This window comes from Staurois parvus, unplaced genomic scaffold (genome assembly GCF_062004578.1).
Source record: "Staurois parvus isolate SC_StPar_1 unplaced genomic scaffold, SC_StPar_1.0 ptg001011l, whole genome shotgun sequence".
Lineage (NCBI taxonomy): Eukaryota > Metazoa > Chordata > Amphibia > Anura > Ranidae > Staurois > Staurois parvus.
The window spans coordinates 1,152,733-1,173,478 of NW_028318807.1; the positions used below are offsets into that span (position 1 = coordinate 1,152,733).

General features: G+C 48.0%; 2 protein-coding genes across 2 annotated transcripts in view; both read right to left on the reverse strand.

Annotated features, from left to right (window-relative positions):
- LOC149441235 (uncharacterized) overlaps nt 1–2,342 on the reverse strand; it is a 118,700-nt gene extending 116,358 nt beyond the window's left edge. Inside the window, exon 1 of the mRNA XM_089657609.1 lies at nt 2,294–2,342. Coding sequence (XP_089513735.1) covers nt 2,294–2,342 — 49 coding nt within the window. The remainder of the gene's footprint in view (nt 1–2,293) is intronic.
- Nucleotides 454–17,577, reverse strand: LOC149441237 (uncharacterized). The gene is made up of 5 exons (XM_089657589.1): nt 17,419–17,577; nt 17,102–17,329; nt 16,816–17,022; nt 16,564–16,705; nt 454–7,461 (listed from the first exon to the last, which is right to left on the reverse strand). Exons 1-5 carry the CDS (start codon nt 17,551–17,553, stop codon nt 6,551–6,553), a joined length of 1,623 nt encoding a protein of 540 aa, XP_089513715.1. The 5' UTR covers nt 17,554–17,577; the 3' UTR covers nt 454–6,550.
- Nucleotides 17,578–20,746: the final 3,169 nt, after the last annotated feature.

The window sequence follows — 20,746 nt, forward strand, 5'->3', positions numbered from 1 at the left end:
TGCGTTAACAATGCGTTTGGATTGTACACTTGCCTGTTGATACGTTTGTGATACCTTTGTGGTGCATTTTGTGTTTTGTTCAGTTTTTTTTTTCCAAAGTCGAATTTTTTTATTTGCTGGGCAGAATAAAAATGCACAACCATGCATTTCAGCAAATTCTCCATTGAACTCTGTTGTAGCAAAAATGCTTCATTTTGCTTTTTAAAAAGTCCCGGACCCTTTCCAAAAACACAGCAGCTCAAAAAAGCCTAGATGTGAATGTGTCCCATAGGAAACCATATTTAATGGACTGAGGTGCGTTTCTGAAAACAAAAAGTACTAAAAAATGCATTGGTGTGAACAGCCTGAATAATCACTCCTGTAAAATATCTGCCTTACACGGCTACCAGGGAAACTCAAATATAACACAAGATAAGGAAGAAAATATAATTCTAGTTCTTATGGAACCAACGCTTTAACTAAGATATTTTATTACATATAGAAAATACATTAAAACAGATTCCCTCTGAAATCAATCTTTTTGGTAAAGAAAATGTAAAATTATTCTTTAAAGCAGGGCTTGAAAAAGCCGCTCGCCCGCTTTCCAAATACGAAGGGAAATCCTTGTGTGGCGAGCACAGATGGAGCTGCAAGCCTCATTGTGAAGCCGAGTTCCAGTTTCCGACTTCTTCTTCAGCACCGCCATTACACTGGCAGCGCCGCTGAGGGGACAGGTGCAGGAGAGGTCTGCTCTCCTCCACTGAGAGGAGACACCTGCTCTCCACCACCACAGGGGACTTGAGGAGAGGTCCGCTCTCCCCCGCCATGGGGGACACGAGGAGAGGCCCGCTCTGCACTGCCTTGGGGGACACGAGGCCCACTCTCCACCACGTTTGGGGACACGAGGCCCGCTCTCCACTGCCTTGGGGGCCATGAAGCCCACTCTCCACCGCCTGAAGAGACACAAGGCCCGCTCTCCACCACCTTGGGGGACACGAGGCCCGCTCTCCACCGCCTTGGGGGACACAAGGAGAGGCCCACTCTACACTGCCTTGGGGGACACGAGGAGAGGCCCACTCTACACTGCCTTGGGGGACACGAGGAGAGGCCCGCTCTACACCGGCGTGGGGGACACGTGAAGGAGAGACCCACCAACACTGCACATCACTACACCCGCCAGCTTAAGGTAAATTACATTAACTAAATTTACATCTTTTAAAAGAGACTTTAGTTACTAAAGATGCCAGAGATAAACAAAAAAATACAAAATGTTCACTCCAGGTTTAAACCTGTAAAACGTGATATTTTGATTGCACCCGATTGCTATTAATCTATTGCTGTGATATTTAAATTGACATAATAAAGCTTTGTTATAATTGCAGTTTTTTATATTTTGGACTCTTTATTCTAAAGAAAAATGTAATTTCATAAGCTTTAAGGGGGTGTGGTTGGGGGCAGGGCTAGGGGCGGGGTTTGGGGACAGGCCAGGGGTGTGGTTGGAGGCGGACCTGGCCAAGGTTGGGTGGGGCAACTGGTGGAGAGTAATGTTTTTTCCTGGCTAGTAGGTCTAGACTCAAAATTTTAAGCCCTGTTTTAAAGTATAAAAATATATATCAATCCTCTCATAATGAAAATGTAAAACATAAAGTACAGGGATAGAACAATCCTCAGAAGGGAACATGTAGGATGACAGGAAAGGCTCCTGACTGGTGAGATCCTCCAAACATAATGATGACATCCATGAACTGGAGCGAGCTCGTTGGGGTGATAAAGCCAATCTGGAAACACTGTGTAGACGTTCTCCAAGAACTCAGCACACTCCAGGTGTGGAGAAAGTCTCCAGGTGGGTTTAGCCTGTCATTTATCATAGATACAAACACACTGTAACCGGGATGGATCACTATGCCATTTGCTTTCTTTTTTAGTCTGCTGGCATAGCTGTGTCCAAATTCGATAGATCTGTACCTATGATCCGCTGTGCTTTATTTCTCCTCCCGAGACCGACACTTCCTATCCTCCATCCTACAGCCATCATACTACACTGCAGTGTGGATGAGAAGAGTACTCTCCATGGTGCAATGATGGAAATTGACCAGAATTCCTGGACACCAAAACACCAATCATATGAATGTGGAACTCTTTGGCGTAATCCTCTTTGGACATACTGCAAAAAGTTCTGCAATGTCTTCTCTTCTCACCTTGGAACTCCTATCTGAAGATATCCACCTGTAAACTTGTACACAAAGGGCATTTACTCTGTCAAAGATCTGCTGAACAACACTTACATAAGAACGTTTCAGGATCCCAGCCTCACTTATTTTCTGGACCAGAAAGACTTCTACAAATTCCTCAGAATTAGACATATGCTACCTCACCTGCACTGGTGTGAGAACACTCAGCCCATGGGCCTCATAACACTCAACAGCTCTACACCTTCCAGCTCCCATCTCTCTACCTTCTACCACCTACTCCAAACACAAACTCATACAACCAAACTCCCAACGATGGGATTCTGGAACTCTAATTCTCTATCTTTTGAAAAAAAAACCAATATTTTCTCATTTCTGTTATAAAAAATATCCAATTAAGTCAAATTTCATCATAAATTTAGGTCTTTGGTCTTTGGTAAAACAAAAATCCAAATAACTGCATATTAATTGGTTTGTGTGAAAGTTATAGAACTACAAACTATGGGATAGATAATGGAACTTACACAGCTTAAACTTTCTGACTGCCATCACATTTCTTGAGGTGCTAAAATACTGGGGTAATACAAACACCCCCAAATTAGCCCTTTTCGGAAAGAAGACACCCTAAGCTATCTGCTGAGAGGCATGTTGAGTCCATGAAAGATTTTTTTTTTTCCTTTTTTTTCTCTTACACAAAATTGTCACTTAAATGACATATTGCTCGCACAAGCCATGGGTATATGTGGAATTACACCCCAAAATACATTCTGCTACCTCTACCGAGTATGGGGGTACCACATGTGTGAGACTTTTTGGGAGCCTAGCCACATACAGGAGCCTGAAATCCAATGACCACTTTGAAAGCCTTAAAGTGCATAACTTCCTCATTTCACTTCCTCACTACCTATCACAGTTTCGGAGGCCCAGAAATACCAGGATAGCACCAACCCTGACCCCATATCTGGCACGCTTGCTGGGGAAAAATTGTTTGAATGCAAGGTGGCCATAAAAATTAATGAGGGACGCATCAACGCAGATTTTTTGCTGGGGAGTATAGACATCTGCACATTTTTGGTTGAGGTGATTTATGAAGGGCCTAATTTTGTGGAGTCAGTAAAATTCAGGGTCACCCCGAGATGTCGTTGAAGTGCATAAAATGCAATATCTTCTCATATCTATGCCTGGCCATGGCAGCAGAGAACACGGCAGATGGTGAATCGGGTCTGCGGACCGATACAACCGCAATTCATTTTTCTTAGTAATACTCATGTTGAGGGTTAGGCCCAAAAAAACCTTAAATTTGGAAAACGTATTAGGTTTCCATGCAAATAGTCTGGTAAGGTTTGAACTTGGGTTGGTGGCGATAAACTGATTTATACATTGATTTAATCCACAATTAATGCATACAGATCTTCCATGAAAAACCGCTCCAAAAAATCAAGGGGAGTATTTAAATTGGCTGTTTCCACCTGAATTCCGGGTTGGGGAGTGAATGGGGGAAGTACGGGAGCTGCAGAATTTGTGGGCTGTCAATTGGGATTTGCAAGCACATCCAGAAGGATACTAGGGGCTCTATGAGCCTGTGTGCGAATTCTTGGTGGCTGCGGGACACTACTTGTACTCACCACCGCACCAGCTTGTACTGCACTTATGGGACTCACCATGTCACCAAGTGATACTGCAGTGCTGCTATGTATAAGACCAGGATGTACTAGGCCGCTGGTGCTCGCCAGTTCACCAAAAGGTAGTGCGGCACTAGTACTGGCACTCTGCTGCATGCAGAGGTTGTACCACCTCAGGAACCTGGGAATGGGGTCGGGTACACCTGACCTTAGCAGGGACCTCTTCTCCATCGTCTGAGTGATCTGTCAGGGTGCTGCTGCTGTCTGCAGGTTTGTATTCTAAGGCTGATTGTATCAGTGAGTCTTCCCCTTCGCTCTCACCTGACATGCTCAGAATCCTGGAGGCCTCTTCACTAGTGTACCTTTTATTGGACATTTTGGCCACTAAATGTATAGGTACCTAGTGCGACTCACGGGAAAAAGAGCATCTGGCTGTCAAGGACTTTTTGATTTTGCGAACACTGCGGTTTTGTGTGCAATGTATCAAGTGACAGTGACCTACTGACACTGCACTTGCTGGGGGAGAAGGGGGGTAAGCATAGGGGCTAAATGCAGGTGCTGGCAGGTGTGTGAATGCTGGTATAGTGCTGATCTAATCAAAGATATTGATCCATTCAGACACTATACTAGCAATAGAGGTTTATTGTATATGAGCGTCTTCCTGGCAATCAAGGGGTTAAATGTGATGACTGGTGTAGTGACAGACAATCTGACACCATCTGGGAGGGACGCTAATTGCCGCTAACGCTATGTCAAGTTGCCGGAGACACTAATACAGTGATCAGCAAAAAATCTGTACACTGTACTAATGACACTGGTGACAGGGCAGTGAAGGGGTTAACTGGGGGCGATCAAGGGGTTAAATGTGTCCTAAATGTGATTTTACTGTGTGTGCAGTGCGTGGATCTGCTTTCTTCTCTCTATGGGACGGAATGTGCTCAGAGAGAAGATTTCATCATTTCCTGTACCTGTGTAATGTAAACACAGGTACAGGAAGATCTCTGATAGGGCAGGGATCGATCATCAGATCCAGGCTGAACATCACTGGCCTGAACATGATGATTGGTCAGGAACTGGATCATGGCAACGGCAGGTTGGTGCATGCACACACGTCCCCGGTCACCGCGGGAGCATGAACCATATATATACACATGATTTTGTGCAGGGAGTCCGTCCTGTAGAAGTATTTCTATTATAGGGGGGACTTAAAGCAATTAAGGAAAGCGCGGCGCTGTATTTCTATTTATTGACATTTATGCACATTTATATGAGTATGTTTAGGTGTGGGCAGCGTTGTTTTAGTTGAATTCACTGTTAAGTTGGTTTATTGATTGTTGATCACCTTTTTTAGCTGCTTGTGGGAATACTTTGTATTATTTGTGCTCCTCTTCACTAGTGTACCTTTCCAGTTCCTGTGTTTATAAATATGGACACAGAATGATCTCTGATTCGGTACAGGTGATCAGCAGGTCCAGGTGATCAGCAGGTCCAGGGGATCAGCAGGTCCAGGGGATCAGCTCTCATTGGCCTGGACCTGATAATCAGCTTGTGATGTACTGAATGACAGCACAGTCAGGGCGGTGGGCTCACACGTGTACATGTACTGTATGTGATCTGGTGAAGCGGGACTGCCCTGCCGCAGTATAAGTTTGGTGGTCGGTCCTGAACTGGGTAAAGTCAGATTGTTTGCTGATGATCTTTCACTTACTTTGGTCCAACCCAACACCTCCCTGCCAGTCCTATTTTCTATACTCCATACATTTCCCTTTCCAATGCAGCGCTCGCCTCTGTAAAACAGAATGATGGTTTCCTTGGCCCACCTCCTACCTGGATTATTTGGGCATTCATCTCCCTCGCTCGTACAACACACTCCATGAGGCCAACTACATCCCCACTTTCAAATACTTGAGAGTCCTACTTCTGTCCTGGACTCATCTTCACCTCTCCTGGATAGGGAGGATCAGTTCTGGGCCATATATGGCAGGAGGGGTTGTTTTGTGTTTACACCGGCAGTTCCATTACTCCAGTCACTTTCCGGGTCGTTACCATCCCCCATTATTATCACTGTCCCAGCCCTTTCCATCTGTGGGAGGAGCTGAGTCTCCACCTCATTAACACTGGGAGGCCTATAACAAACTCCAATGATGACCTTTGTAGTACCGCCCCCCATGTGCAGTTCCACCCATAATACTTCAGCCTCATCACACTCTCCATCAACTAGGTCCTCTTTCACACTCGCTCTGAGATCACTTCTCACATAGAGACAGACACCACCACCTTTCCTATTTCCCCCGTCTCTCCGAAAGAGAACCTAGCCAGGAATATGAATGGCCCAGTCATGTGAGGAATGAAGCCAAGATTCAGCAATACCAATACAATCCTAGTTCTCTTCATGCACCAAACCTTCCAACTCACCTATTGTGCTGGGCACATTTCTGGCATTGGTGAACAAACACTTTCATTCACTGACACCTTGTTCATTCACTGACACCTTGTCCATTCACCGCCACCTTGTCCATTCACCGCCACCTTGTCCATTCACCGCCACCTTGTTCACATGGATTTTCTGTAATTGTTTTACTTTAATACAAATGGTACCAATTCCACTGGTTGCAACATGGGAACATTCTTATCTGCCATAGCCCTCCCCTCATCTTTCCCCATTCCACCCCCAATAAGAACTGACCCCGGTCTGATCTGTCTACCCCGTTATAATCACTGATGTACAGGAAGACAGGACTTCAGTGAGGAACATTTCCCTCACTCAGGACAGAAATACGGCTTCTCCCCCGTGTGAGATCTCTGATGTCTGCAAAGACTGGACTTCACTGAAAAACATTTCCCACACTCAGGACAGGAATATGGCTTCTCCCCTGTGTGAGATCTTTGATGTGTGTGCAGACTGAACGTCTGTGAAAAACATTTCCCACACTCATGACAGGAATACGGCTTCTCCCCCATGTGAGATCTCTGATGTCTGTAAAGATGGGACTTCTGTGAATAAAATTTCCCACACTCAGGACAGGAATACGGCTTCTCCCCTGTATGATATCTCTGATGTGTGTGAAGACTGGACTTGTCTGAAAAACATTTCCCGCACTCAGAACAGGAATACGGCTTCTCCCCTGTGTGAGATCTCTGATGTGTGTAAAGATTGGATTTCTGTGAAAAACATTTCCCACACTGAGAACAGGAATACAGCTTCTCCCCCGTGTGAGATATCTGATGTCTGTAAAGACTGGACTTCTGTGAAAAACATTTCCCGCACTCAGGACAGGAATAAGGCTTCTCCCCCATGTGAGATCTCTGATGGCTGCAAAGACTTGACTTCAGTGAAAAACATTTCCCGCACTCAGGACAAGAATACGGCTTCTCCCCTGTGTGAGATCTCTGATGCCTGTGAAGATGGGACTTCTGTGAATAACATTTCCCGCACTCAGGACAGGAGAAGCTCTTCCCTGTTGGAAGGCCGGCCCGGTCCCGCACAGTCTGAGGTTCCTCAGGATACGAGGAATCCGATGGTCCATCTACACTGGGTGGTGCCGGATGGACATTGGAGGGAGCCGGGTTTTCTCCTGGACTATACTGTGTGATGTCCTCATCTTCTACTTTCCAGTCTGGAGACAAAGTGAGACAATCCTCGGAGGTTTTCCTCATCTCCCGGCCATGGACTAAAATACAAAGACAAAGAGGATTACTAGACAGGAGCTGATTGGTTCCCCCAAACCAGGACTCCGCCCACATCAGGCAGCTTGGTCTCTGAGGAGCTTACAATTCCACCATCAAGGGAACTAGGAAATGGCTCCTCTGATCTCCTACCAGGTCATTTCTTTATTCATGGACCTTAGTCAGAGAGTGAGGAAACAACCAGAACTGTCTTTTATAGGAGGGACAGTGATGAGGGGATTATAGGACGAGGGTCCCCACCCCCTCTATCACTCATCGCCATCTTCCCAACACAAGAAGTACCGCACTTCCTTATTTACTCCATGATTTAGTCATGAAGAACAGCGGGGCTGAGCCCCACCAGAGGTCAGAGAGTGAGGATGGGGGGAGAACAACCAAGATGAAGACTGGACTGATCCTGAAGACCACCATCATTGGGGTATTGACTCCTCCCTCATTATCACTTTCTGTTTAAGGGTCAAAGCTGGAGGATGTTATCACATTATTATCACCATGTAAAAGTCTGTGCTCCAATCACAGCATCCAATATCAAATGTCCATCTGGTAGGAAATGGGGGGGAACAAAGGAGAATCCATATTATGTGTATATATTGCAGTGGGGGGAGGGGGGAGCAGAAGTCAGGACTATGGAATGTACAACATAGAGTATATAGTGCAAGGGTCAGGAGTATGTAATGTACAACACAGAGTATATAGTGCAGGGGTCAGGAGGATGTAATGTACAACATAGAGTATATAGTGCAAGGGTCAGGAGTATGTAATGTACAACATAGAGTATATAGTGCAGGGGTCAGGAGTATGTAATGTACAACATAGAGTATATAGTGCAGGGGTCAGGAGTATGTAATGTACAACATAGAGTATATAGTGCAGGGGTCAGGAGTATGTAATGTACAACATAGAGTATATAGTGCAGGGGTCAGGAGTATGTAATGTACAATATAGAGTATATAGTGCAGGGGTCAGGAGTATGTAATGTACAACATAGAGTATATAGTGCAGGGGTCAGGAGTATGTAATGTACAACATAGAGTATATAGTGCAGGGGTCAGGTGTATGTAATGTACAATACATAGTATATAGTGCAGGGGTCAGGAGTATGTAATGCACAGCAGAGTATATAGTGCAGGGGTCAGGAGTATTTCTCAGATTGGGGGGGCATAGTCACAAATGTGGTGCTGCTTTTGCGTGAGTGTTGTTTTTGAAGGAGTGCTAAGACACAGTTGAACACAGCAGTCTAATCATACCTTCCCTGCTTTTCACAGGTAAATGCTGCTATCTGCTCTCCACTCTAAACTACAACAGCACATTGACTCCTTTTAATTTCAGAACAAATAGTGTATATATATATATTTGTCTGTTTGTGTTGATTAGTTCTCACCTCTTGTTGCACCCTTTTTAATGACTGTGGCCTGTGTCTGGTCTGTGTTTGAGAAACATCCCCCCCATTCATGTGATTCTTATCAGTTCCTAATTGGGGCGGAGATGAGTGCTCATTTGGCCATCTCCTTATAAATTTGGATCAGCTCATGGGGGTGGTCACAGATGGGGCGCATAGTCACAGATGGGGTGCTGCTTTTGCATGAGTGCTGTTTTGATGGAGTGCAGAGACACAGTTGAACACAGCAGTTGAACTAAAGCAGAACTCAAGCAGCAGGAAGATACAACAACAAGAAACTCTCCTGCACGCTGGACAGACTGCGAGCAAACACCCCGGGAAACATCTCCTACAAGTCTGAGTCCTGTGGGGGAAAGGGTTAATCTCTAATACCTGTCTAAAATCTATTTCAATAATTCTGAAAAATACTAACATCTCACAGATAGAGAACGTTGATGAAATCAATACGGAGTATTTACTCGGCTACTGTTTATACAAATTCTAATATGTCATGTCAACCTGCCCGAAATGTGTCATATCACGCCAGCTACAGATATTGGACTTTGATTTCTGCAAAACACAGTATTTGTATATAATAATACTTATTAGGATGAGATCATGTTATGAAATACGTTTAGCTAATGATGTTCTGATTGGTTGAATCGATATTGGTTGTAATAATCTGATTGGATGGAGAGACATCCTCCCTCCATAATTGTATTTAAATCCTTCTTTTGCTACTAATAAATGAGCATACTTAGAACCATCCTGCTTCTGCGATCTGTCATTGTATGGTCCCGGAATTCTGAGGGGTCCTCCAGATCATCCCAGGGGCCAAATTAACCCCTTCCCAGCAAGTCCCACTCCGTGTACCTTTTATTATGTCCCCTCTACTCCTTTTCATATTACTTTCCTGCGTTCCCAAAATCTCACTTCTTTACCCCTCTGCTCCACCCCAAAACTTGTACATCTCCCCCTCACTGCTACCATCTCCCTACTACTGCTCTCATCACCTCCTGCTGATACTTCACTCTCCTGCTGACCCAAACACCAGGACTGGAAGGCATGTGCGCTCGTGTACATCCCGCTCCCATCTTACTTTCCTCACCCTTCTTCTTCTCCTACCCTCTGGGGATATCTCCCCAAACCCTGGTCCTCCAGTATCTCACCCCTACACCAGGCACCCTCCTCCTAACCTCTGGTGATATGGCCCAAACCCTGGTCCTCCACTATCTCACCCCCAAACCAGGCACCCTCCTTCTTCTCCTAACCTCTGGTGATATAGTCCCAAACCCTGGTCCTCCACTATCTCACCCCCACACCAGGCATCCTCCTTCTTCTCCTAACCTCTGGGGATATCTCCCCAAACCCTGGTCCTCCACTATCTCACCCCCACACCAGGCATCCTCCGTCTCCTAACCTCTGGGGATATCTCCCCAAACCCTGGTCCTCCACTATCTCACCACCACACCAGGCACCCTCCTTCTCCTAATCTCTGGAGATAACTCCCCAAACCCTGGTCCTCCACTATCTCACCACCACACCAGGCACCCTCCTTCTTCTCCTAATCTCTGGGGATATCTCCCCAAACCCTGGTCCTCCACTATCTCACCACCACACCAGGCATCCTCCTTCTCCTAACCTCTGGGGATAACTCCCCAAACCTTGGTCCTCCACTATCTCACCACCACACCAGGCATCCTCCTTCTTCTCCTAATCTCTGGGGATAACTCCCCAAACCTTGGTCCTCCACTATCTCACCCCACACCAGGCATCCTCCTTCTTCTCCTAATCTCTGGGGATATCTCCCCAAACCCTGGTCCTCCACTATCTCACCACCACACCAGGCACCCTCCTTCTCCTAACCTCTGGGGATATCTCCCCAAACCCTGGTCCTCCACTATCTCACCCCCAAACCAGGCATCCTCCTTCTTCTCCTAATCTCTGGGGATATCTCCCCAAACCCTGGTCCTCCACTATCTCACCACCACACCAGGCACCCTCCTTCTTCTCCTAACCTCTGGGGATATCTCCCCAAACCCTGGTCCTCCACTATCTCACCCCCACACCAGGCATCCTCCTTCTCCTAACCTCTGGGGATATCTCCCCAAACCCTGGTCCTCCACTATCTCACCACCACACCAGGCACCCTCCTTCTCCTAACCTCTGGGGATCTCTCCCCCACACCAGGCATCCTCCTTCTTCTCCTAACCTCTGGGGATATCTCCCCAAACCCTGGTCCTCCACTATCTCACCACCACACCAGGCACCCTCCTTCTCCTAACCTCTGGGGATCTCTCCCCCACACCAGGCATCCTCCTTCTTCTCCTAACCTCTGGGGATATCTCCCCAAACCCTGGTCCACCACTATCTCACCCCCACACCAGGCACCCTCCTTCTCCTAACCTCTGGGGATATCTCCCCAAACTCTGGTCCTCCACTATCTCACCCCCACACCAGGCATCCTCCTTCTTCTCCTAATCTCTGGGGATATCTCCCCAAACCCTGGTCCTCCACTATCTCACCACCACACCAGGCACCCTCCTTCTTCTCCTAATCTCTGGGGATATCTCCTCAAACCCTGGTCCTCCACTATCTCACCACCACACCAGGCACCCTCCTTCTTCTCCTAACCTCTGGGGATATCTCCCCAAACCCTGGTCCTCCACTATCTCACCCCCACACCAGGCATCCTCCTTCTCCTAACCTCTGGGGATATCTCCCCAAACCCTGGTCCTCCACTATCTCACCACCACACCAGGCACCCTCCTTCTCCTAACCTCTGGGGATCTCTCCCCCACACCAGGCATCCTCCTTCTTCTCCTAACCTCTGGGGATATCTCCCCAAACCCTGGTCCTCCACTATCTCACCACCACACCAGGCACCCTCCTTCTCCTAACCTCTGGGGATCTCTCCCCCACACCAGGCATCCTCCTTCTTCTCCTAACCTCTGGGGATATCTCCCCAAACCCTGGTCCTCCACTATCTCACCCCCACACCAGGCATCCTCCGTCTCCTAACCTCTGGGGATATCTCCCCAAACCCTGGTCCTCCACTATCTCACCACCACACCAGGCACCCTCCTTCTCCTAATCTCGGGAGATAACTCCCCAAACCCTGGTCCTCCACTATCTCACCACCACACCAGGCACCCTCCTTCTTCTCCTAATCTCTGGGGATATCTCCCCAAACCCTGGTCCTCCACTATCTCACCACCACACCAGGCACCCTCCTTCTCCTAACCTCTGGGGATCTCTCCCCCACACCAGGCATCCTCCTTCTTCTCCTAACCTCTGGGGATATCTCCCCAAACCCTGGTCCTCCACTATCTCACCACCACACCAGGCACCCTCCTTCTCCTAACCTCTGGGGATCTCTCCCCCACACCAGGCATCCTCCTTCTTCTCCTAACCTCTGGGGATATCTCCCCAAACCCTGGTCCTCCACTATCTCACCCCCACACCAGGCATCCTCCGTCTCCTAACCTCTGGGGATATCTCCCCAAACCCTGGTCCTCCACTATCTCACCACCACACCAGGCACCCTCCTTCTCCTAATCTCTGGAGATAACTCCCCAAACCCTGGTCCTCCACTATCTCACCACCACACCAGGCACCCTCCTTCTTCTCCTAATCTCTGGGGATATCTCCCCAAACCCTGGTCCTCCACTATCTCACCACCACACCAGGCATCCTCCTTCTTCTCCTAATCTCTGGGGATAACTCCCCAAACCTTGGTCCTCCACTATCTCACCCCACACCAGGCATCCTCCTTCTTCTCCTAATCTCTGGGGATATCTCCCCAAACCCTGGTCCTCCACTATCTCACCACCACACCAGGCACCCTCCTTCTCCTAACCTCTGGGGATCTCTCCCCCACACCAGGCATCCTCCTTCTTCTCCTAACCTCTGGGGATATCTCCCCAAACCCTGGTCCACCACTATCTAACCCCCACACCAGGCACCCTCCTTCTCCTAACCTCTGGGGATATCTCCCCAAACCCTGGTCCTCCACTATCTCACCCCCAAACCAGGCATCCTCCTTCTTCTCCTAATCTCTGGGGATATCTCCCCAAACCCTGGTCCTCCACTATCTCACCACCACACCAGGCACCCTCCTTCTTCTCCTAACCTCTGGGGATATCTCCCCAAACCCTGGTCCTCCACTATCTCACCACCACACCATGCATCCTCCTTCTCCTAACCTCTGGGGATATCTCCCCAAACCCTGGTCCTCCACTATCTCACCACCACACCAGGCACCCTCCTTCTCCTAACCTCTGGGGATCTCTCCCCCACACCAGGCATCCTCCTTCTTCTCCTAACCTCTGGGGATATCTCCCCAAACCCTGGTCCTCCACTATCTCACCACCACACCAGGCACCCTCCTTCTCCTAACCTCTGGGGATCTCTCCCCCACACCAGGCATCCTCCTTCTTCTCCTAACCTCTGGGGATATCTCCCCAAACCCTGGTCCACCACTATCTCACCCCCACACCAGGCACCCTCCTTCTCCTAACCTCTGGGGATATCTCCCCAAACTCTGGTCCTCCACTATCTCACCCCCACACCAGGCATCCTCCTTCTTCTCCTAACCTCTGGGGATATCTCCCCAAACCCTGGTCCTCCACTATCTCACCCCCACACCAGACATCCTCCTTCTTCTCCTAACCTCTGGGGATATCTCCGCAAACCCTGGTCCTCCACTATCTCACCCCCACACCAGGCATCCTCCTTCTTCTCCTAACCTCTGGGGATATCTCCCCAAACCCTGGTCCTCCACTATCTCACCACCACACCAGGCATCCTCCTTCTTCTCCTAATCTCTGGGGATATCTCCCCAAACCTTGGTCCTCCACTATCTCACCACCACACCAGGCACCCTCCTTCTCCTAACCTCTGGGGATATCTCCCCAAACCCTGGTCCTCCACTATCTCACCACCACACCAGGCACCCTCCTTCTCCTAACCTCTGGGGATATCTCCCAAACCCTGGTCCTCCACTATCTCACCCCCACACCAGGCACCCTCCTTCTCCTAACCTCTGGGGATATCTCCCAAACCCTGGTCCTCCACTATCTCACCCCCACACCAGGCACCCTCCTTCTCCTAACCTCTGAGGATATCTCCCAAACCCTGGTCCTCCACTATCTCACCCCCATACCAGGCATCCTCCTCCTTCTCCTAATCTCTGGGGATATCTCCCCAAATCCTGGTCCTCCACTATCTCACCACACCAGGCACCCTCCTCCTTCTCCTAAGCTCTGGGGATATCTCCACAAACCCTGGTCCTCCACTATCTCACCACCACACCAGGCACCCTCCTTCTCCTAACCTCTGGGGATATCTCCCCCACACCAGGCATCCTCCTTCTCCTAATCTCTGAGGATATCTCCCCAAACCCTGGTCCTCCACTATCTCACCACCACACCAGGCACCCTCCTTCTTCTCCTAACCTCTGGGGATATCTCCACAAACCCTGGTCCTCCACTATCTCACCACCACAACAGGCACCCTCCTTCTCCTAACCTCTGGGGATATATCCCCAAACCCTGGTCCTCCACTATCTCACCCCCACACCAGGCACCGTCTTTCATCCAGGAATAGCCGCAATCCCCTCAATTTAATATTTGCCCCCGTGCTCCCAAAAACCACCCTCCCTTTTTCATGTGCGCTCTGGAATGCCCACTCTGTAATAATCTCACCTCTGTCCATGACCTTTTTGTCTCCGACTCCCTTAACCTACTAGCGATTAGAAACCTGGCTTCAAGCAGCAGATTCTGCTTCTCCCGCGGCACTTTTCTATGGAGGCCTCATCTGGACCCACTCACCCAGACCCAGTGGTCGGAAAGGTGGTGGGGTTGGTTTGCTTCTATCCTCACTGAGCACCTTTCAAGTCCTCCCTAACCCTCCCTCTCTATCCTTCTCTTCTTTCCAGACTCACTGCATCCGGCTGTTTTCTCCAATTTCTCTGAGGATTGCAGTGATCTATCGGCCTCCTGGACCCGTGTTTTTGATGATTTCTGCGCCTGGATACCCTACTTTCTTTCCTCTGAACTACAAACTATCATTCTCAGAGATTTTATCATCCCTATTAATGTCAACAACCCGGCTACACCCCAACTCTTCAACAAACCTCATCTTTTGCATTAGCACAATGTATACAGTCCTCCACTCACTCTGATGGGAATACATTAGACCTTGTTTTCTCCCATCTTTGCACTCCCTACAACCTCACAAACACCCCCTTTCCTCTCTCTGATCACAATCTCATCACCTTCACGGTCTCCTCGTCTTCAAACACCTATCCCTCCAAGCAGCCAACAATTACCCACAGAAACCTTCACAACTTGAACCCGGCTCCTTTCCACTCTGCAACTGACCAACTCTATGACAGAATCTCTCCCCTGTTCTGCCCTGACCTGGCCACTGCTGTCTACAACAGTTCACTGTCATCCACATTAGACTCACTTGCTCCTCTAACAACACGAAGCATCAGGCCCCGACCATTACATCCGTGGCAGACTGACCACACCAAAAATCTTAGGAGACATAGTCATGCGCTGGAGCAATTGTGGTGTAAAACCAAATCCCAGCAAGCATTCACCCGATATAAATCTGCTTTCTTCACATACAATTCCTCCCTCCATGCTGCCAAACAAACCTACTTTGTCACTTTCAGCAATACCTTGTCATCTAGTCCTTGTCGTCTCTTCTCTACTTTTAACTCTCTACTTTCTCCACCCCCACCTCCACCCAGTACCTCATTCACTGCTCACAAGATGGCAAATCATTTCAAAAACAAGATTGACACAATTCGTAGGGGCATCACCACTGCATAGACATCCATCCCACTTAGCATACCTTATACTAAACCTCCCTCAACACTTTCCTCTTTTGACCTCGCTACTACTGAAGAGGTCACTAAGATGTTCTCAGAAGTAATGTACAAAATAGAGTATATAGTGCAGGGGTCAGGAGTATGTAATGTACAACATGGAGTATATAGTGCAGGGGTAAGGAGAATGTAACGTACATCAGAGTATCAAGTGCAGGGGTCAGGAGTATGTAATGTACAGCGCAGAGTATATAGTGCAGGGGTCAGGAGTATGTAATGTACAACATAGAGTATATAGTGCAGGGGTCAGGAGTATGTAATGTACAGCGTAGAGTATATAGTGCAGGGGACATAATATTGGTATTCAGCAATCAGTGGAAGCTTAAATGTTTACTGTAGACAAGTTGCAGAGATCCCACACCGCTGCCTCCCATCTCCTGAGACTGCACTCAGTGACTTGGGTCTGAGACACTACAGACATATCCCTCCACCCGGCACAGCCAGCAGACAAAAGAACAAGTAGCCCTGGGAGACTTGTTCTATCAGAGATTTTACTAGACCCGGGCATGGGGCAGAATACCAAAAGCACACACCCCAGGTGCCTAGGTCAAGTAATGTCTATGGTGAAAATGAACATTTTGCTGCCAGTTCAGCCTCAGAACCTCCATAAATCCAGTCTAGATACATAAATTGTGTCTGCAGCACAGAGAAGGAAGATTATCCGAGAGAAATCCAGGAATACAGGACGGGGAACACAGCTCAGGAAAGTGACCAGGGGATTACAGGCTGATATCACCCAGTCCCCGCCCTACTCTGGACCAATCAGTGAGCAGTATGGGTGGAGGAATGGATTTAGTGTTCATGACCCACCTGTGCTGATCTCTGTAGGAGTGTCCTCCTCTATAATTAGCCTCATTATTCCATCCTCCTCCATAGACTGCTGATCATCCCTCACATACGCCTCTTCTTCTTCTGCTTTAACCTCAAATTTGATATCGATTGGATCTCCACTCTAAATCAAGAAAATGAGAGAAAATATCATCTGTAAAATATAAGGTCACATAAAAGAACTCCAAACATTGTCTTCATGAGTCCATGTTCTAGATACTCCATCCCACCAACCTTGTAATGGTGAGGGATGGTGTGACCTTCCTGTGTGGAATCCCGGGAATACAGAGGATGGGGACATCTCTCTGGTGGGTTCCTGGTATTAGGTGGCTCCATCATATCCTTGTGTCCTTCTGAAAACTCCTCCATCACTCCATACTCCTCATCCTCCTCTTTATACTCCTCTTTAACATCAATATTATCATCCCCGAGGATTCCACTCTGAAAGATATAATAAAACATTCATTGTAACAAACATGCTGTGTATAAATCACAACTACCAATAATTGTCATCATCTACCTGATGGTGGTGAGGGATGGTGTGACCTTCCTGTGTGGAATCCCGGGAATACAGTGGATGGGGACATCTCTCTGGTGGGTTCCTGTAGCTGGATGACTCCACCATGGTGTCCTGGTACAGATCTTTGTGTTCTTCTAGAAGCTCTGACTCCTCCATCCCCCCATCCTCACCCTCCTCCTCTTTTATCTCTTCTTTAAGCTCAACTTTAGGATCTCTCAGGTTTCCACTCTGAATATATAATAAAAATGATATCAATGGTAACAATGCAGATAATGTACAGATCCTAATGATACTATCAGTGATTGTTCCTCATCTACCTGATGATGGTGAGGGATGGTGTGACCTTCCTGTGTGGAATCCCGGGAATACAGAGGACGGGGACATCTCTCTGGTGGGTTCCTGGTATTAGGTGGCTCCATCATATCCTTGTGTCCTTCTGAAAACTCCTCCATCACTCCATACTCCTCATCCTCCTCTTTATACTCTTCTTTAACATCAATATTATCATCCCCGAGGATTCCACTCTGAAAGATATAATAAAACATTCATTGTAACAAACATGCTGTGTATAAATCACAACTACCAATAATTGTCATCATCTACCTGATGATGGTGAGGGATGGTGTGACCTTCCTGTGTGGAATCCCGGGAATACAGAGGACGGGGACATCTCTCTGGTGGGTTCCCATGACTGGATCCATCTGTAGGAAACACACACACTGACTGAATCCATTGTTTCTATGTGTTTATCAGATGATGGGGGATCTAGGTGGATCCTCCGTACTGCTCTCTCCTTTACAATAAAGTCTCCTCTTACCCGGTGATGTGAGGGGCGGCTGATTGTCCATCATGACGTCCTTGTAGAGATCCTTGTGTCCTTCTAAATACTCCCACTCCTCCATGGAGAAATAGACAGTGACACCCTGACACCTTATAGGAACCTGACACACACAATGATACAGTCACCATCCAGACACATCCCTTGTCTGTTACTGGAGAATGTCCCAGAATTCCCGGCACCGCTCACCTCTCCTGTCAGCAGCTCAGTGATCTCTCTGGTGACTTCTAGAATCTTCTTCTTCTTTCTCTCTTCTATCAGGGAGGGAGGTGGAGGCAATGTGATGTCATATGATCTCCAGACTTCACAGGAGGAAAACTCTACATCTGAACACAAATAGTCACATCAAATTATATTCCCAGAATCCTCCTCACCTCTCTATTCAGGTCTCCATTTTATTAAAGCCCCACTTCAGGCTGAGGTATAATTTCCCCCCACAGGACCCCCACACTACGCAGGGTATAGGCTTGTTGCAGCATTCTGATGTCATTACATACAACGCAGGACCAACAGTCCCACTTTACATGTGAGGATACCAAGGGGCCCCCACATCCTAAGAGCATCAGAAAAATGTCAGATGAAGGGACATCGAGAGGAGGAGCTGTGAGGTCAGTGTGATGTCATAGGATTCTCTGACTCTGAATGGAGGGACATTGGGGGGAGGAGGAGCTGTGAGGTCAGTGTGATGTCATAGGATTCTCTGACTCTGGATGGAGGGACATTGGGAGGAGGAGCTGTGAGGTCAGTGTGATGTCATAGGACATATAGACTCTGGTAGGGTGGACATTTGGATGGGGAGATTTGAGGGGTCCTCTATATGGAGCTCCCATACAAACCAAATCCTAGTTCCTGGGTGCGTCCTACCTCTCCTAAACTGAAGAGTGACCTTTGACCTTTACCATCCAGAAATCTGTCCGGAATCTGTGGAAGTAAGCTGTCATGTGATCAGGTGACGTGCGGAGGAACGGAGTGTAAATAGCAGACAATTGTCTCCAGAGCCCCTAATGGTGGGGATGGATTTGGCGGCGTGCTGGTGCCAAGTTTCCTCCCCCCAGGGTCACTGCAGGTGTGGAGAAAAGCTGTGTAAGAGGATATGGAGGAGAGATGAGGAGGAGATCCAGGAATCAGGAGAAAGGTCAGGGCAAGCAACAGACGAGCGCATCCAAGAGACCAAGCCGGGGTCACTACACAGAAAATCAATCCAAGGAAACAACAGGCAGGACGAGGAATAGCAAGAAGGAGCTGAGAGACAAATGAGAATATTGCTCAGCCAATGGGAGATGATCTCAGCATGACTTCCATCATGAAGGAGATGAGGGGGAGGGGAGGAAGTCACTGAAGGTGACCATAGATCCATGGAAATTCAGCTGGTTCAGCAGGGATCGCTCACATTTCCATCCATGTGTGGCCACTGCCGGATAAAAGCCACTCCCCCAGCGGCTGCAGCCAATAGCTTCAGTGCTGATCTGTGTATTCTGAGAGCGGAGGAGTCCCCCCATTGTCAGAATACAAGAGTGAAGCGGGGAGGATTCCCCCATCCACCTCCAATGTGTGGATGGGGGGAATCACTTCAGTTTTTTTTCTGCTCATCCCGCTGGCTGAACGATAAAACTGAACCATGTAGGCCAGCTTTGGGAGCAAATATATTATCATCAACTCCTCCCCCTGAAGGGGTTCATCTACATATTACCTCCTGTGCTGTCAGATCCAGGAATGTCGACTCTGCTTCCTCATTCATGTAACGTCCTGTCTGTACCTGACATCACTTCCTGTCTGTACCTGACATCACTTCCTGTCTGTCTTCCATACAGACTTCCTTTCTGGGTAGAAGTGAGATCCCCACCTTTTGGAGTTCAGAGGAACTGCAGCCCCGAGAAGCGTCTGGTAGTGTGACCCCGGCCTTGTGCTGGGTGTGTATGGACTGTAGATCCTTATAGAGGGGTCACCTCCACTCCCACCAAGGGGGACAGAAATATATGACTGCTCGGGGGAGGGATTTTGGCCCCTTTGATTCTGCAGTAAAATTGATTGCAGATTTAGTCCTGTAGAACATCTAGTATATGGATACAAAGCCCCCCAGCCCAGAGTAAAGGGTGGACATGGCTCCTGATCCCCAGATTTGGGCCATAATGTCATCACTATCCCCACCCCTTCCCATATATTGCGGATGATAGGTCAGGGAGTTGTCATTCAGTGAGTTGTGTTGTCACATTTGGTCATCAGATTTGTTTTTTTCGGTGATCATTATACTTCATGCTAGACATTGATCTACATCATGGGACTTTTTTTTACAGTCTATATTTTTTGTGATTGAGTAGAATCCCTCCCCTTTGCTGGCCAGCATGCTCACATAAGGGTCAGGTATAGAATGTTGGCAGGACCTTCTGGAACATATCTCAGATACTCTCTGTAAGGTGACCATAGACATGGACACCAGCAATGGTTGGGATGTAACATACCCTGTAAAGGTGGCATGATATGACAGATATTCCTGGAATTCAATGTTCAGTATTACAGATACAGTGTTCTCTTCATTTAGTGGTCAGTAGAAGACAAATGGTCACAACTTATAAATCTGAATAGTTGGCTCTGGAGTGGAGCCTGAAGATTGGAGAGATGAACACCTAGATGGCAATAATGATCTGACATCCCTGTAGACATAGATACGGATGAATGATCTTTCACCTCGCTGGCCAAAAGGAGTTGAGCACCGACATGGGTCAGGCACCACCCTGTGAGGATGTACCAGAGCTAACCAGGAAAGCCAGTAAGAGTCCATGGGTTATCTGGTACTAGAGATGGCCATT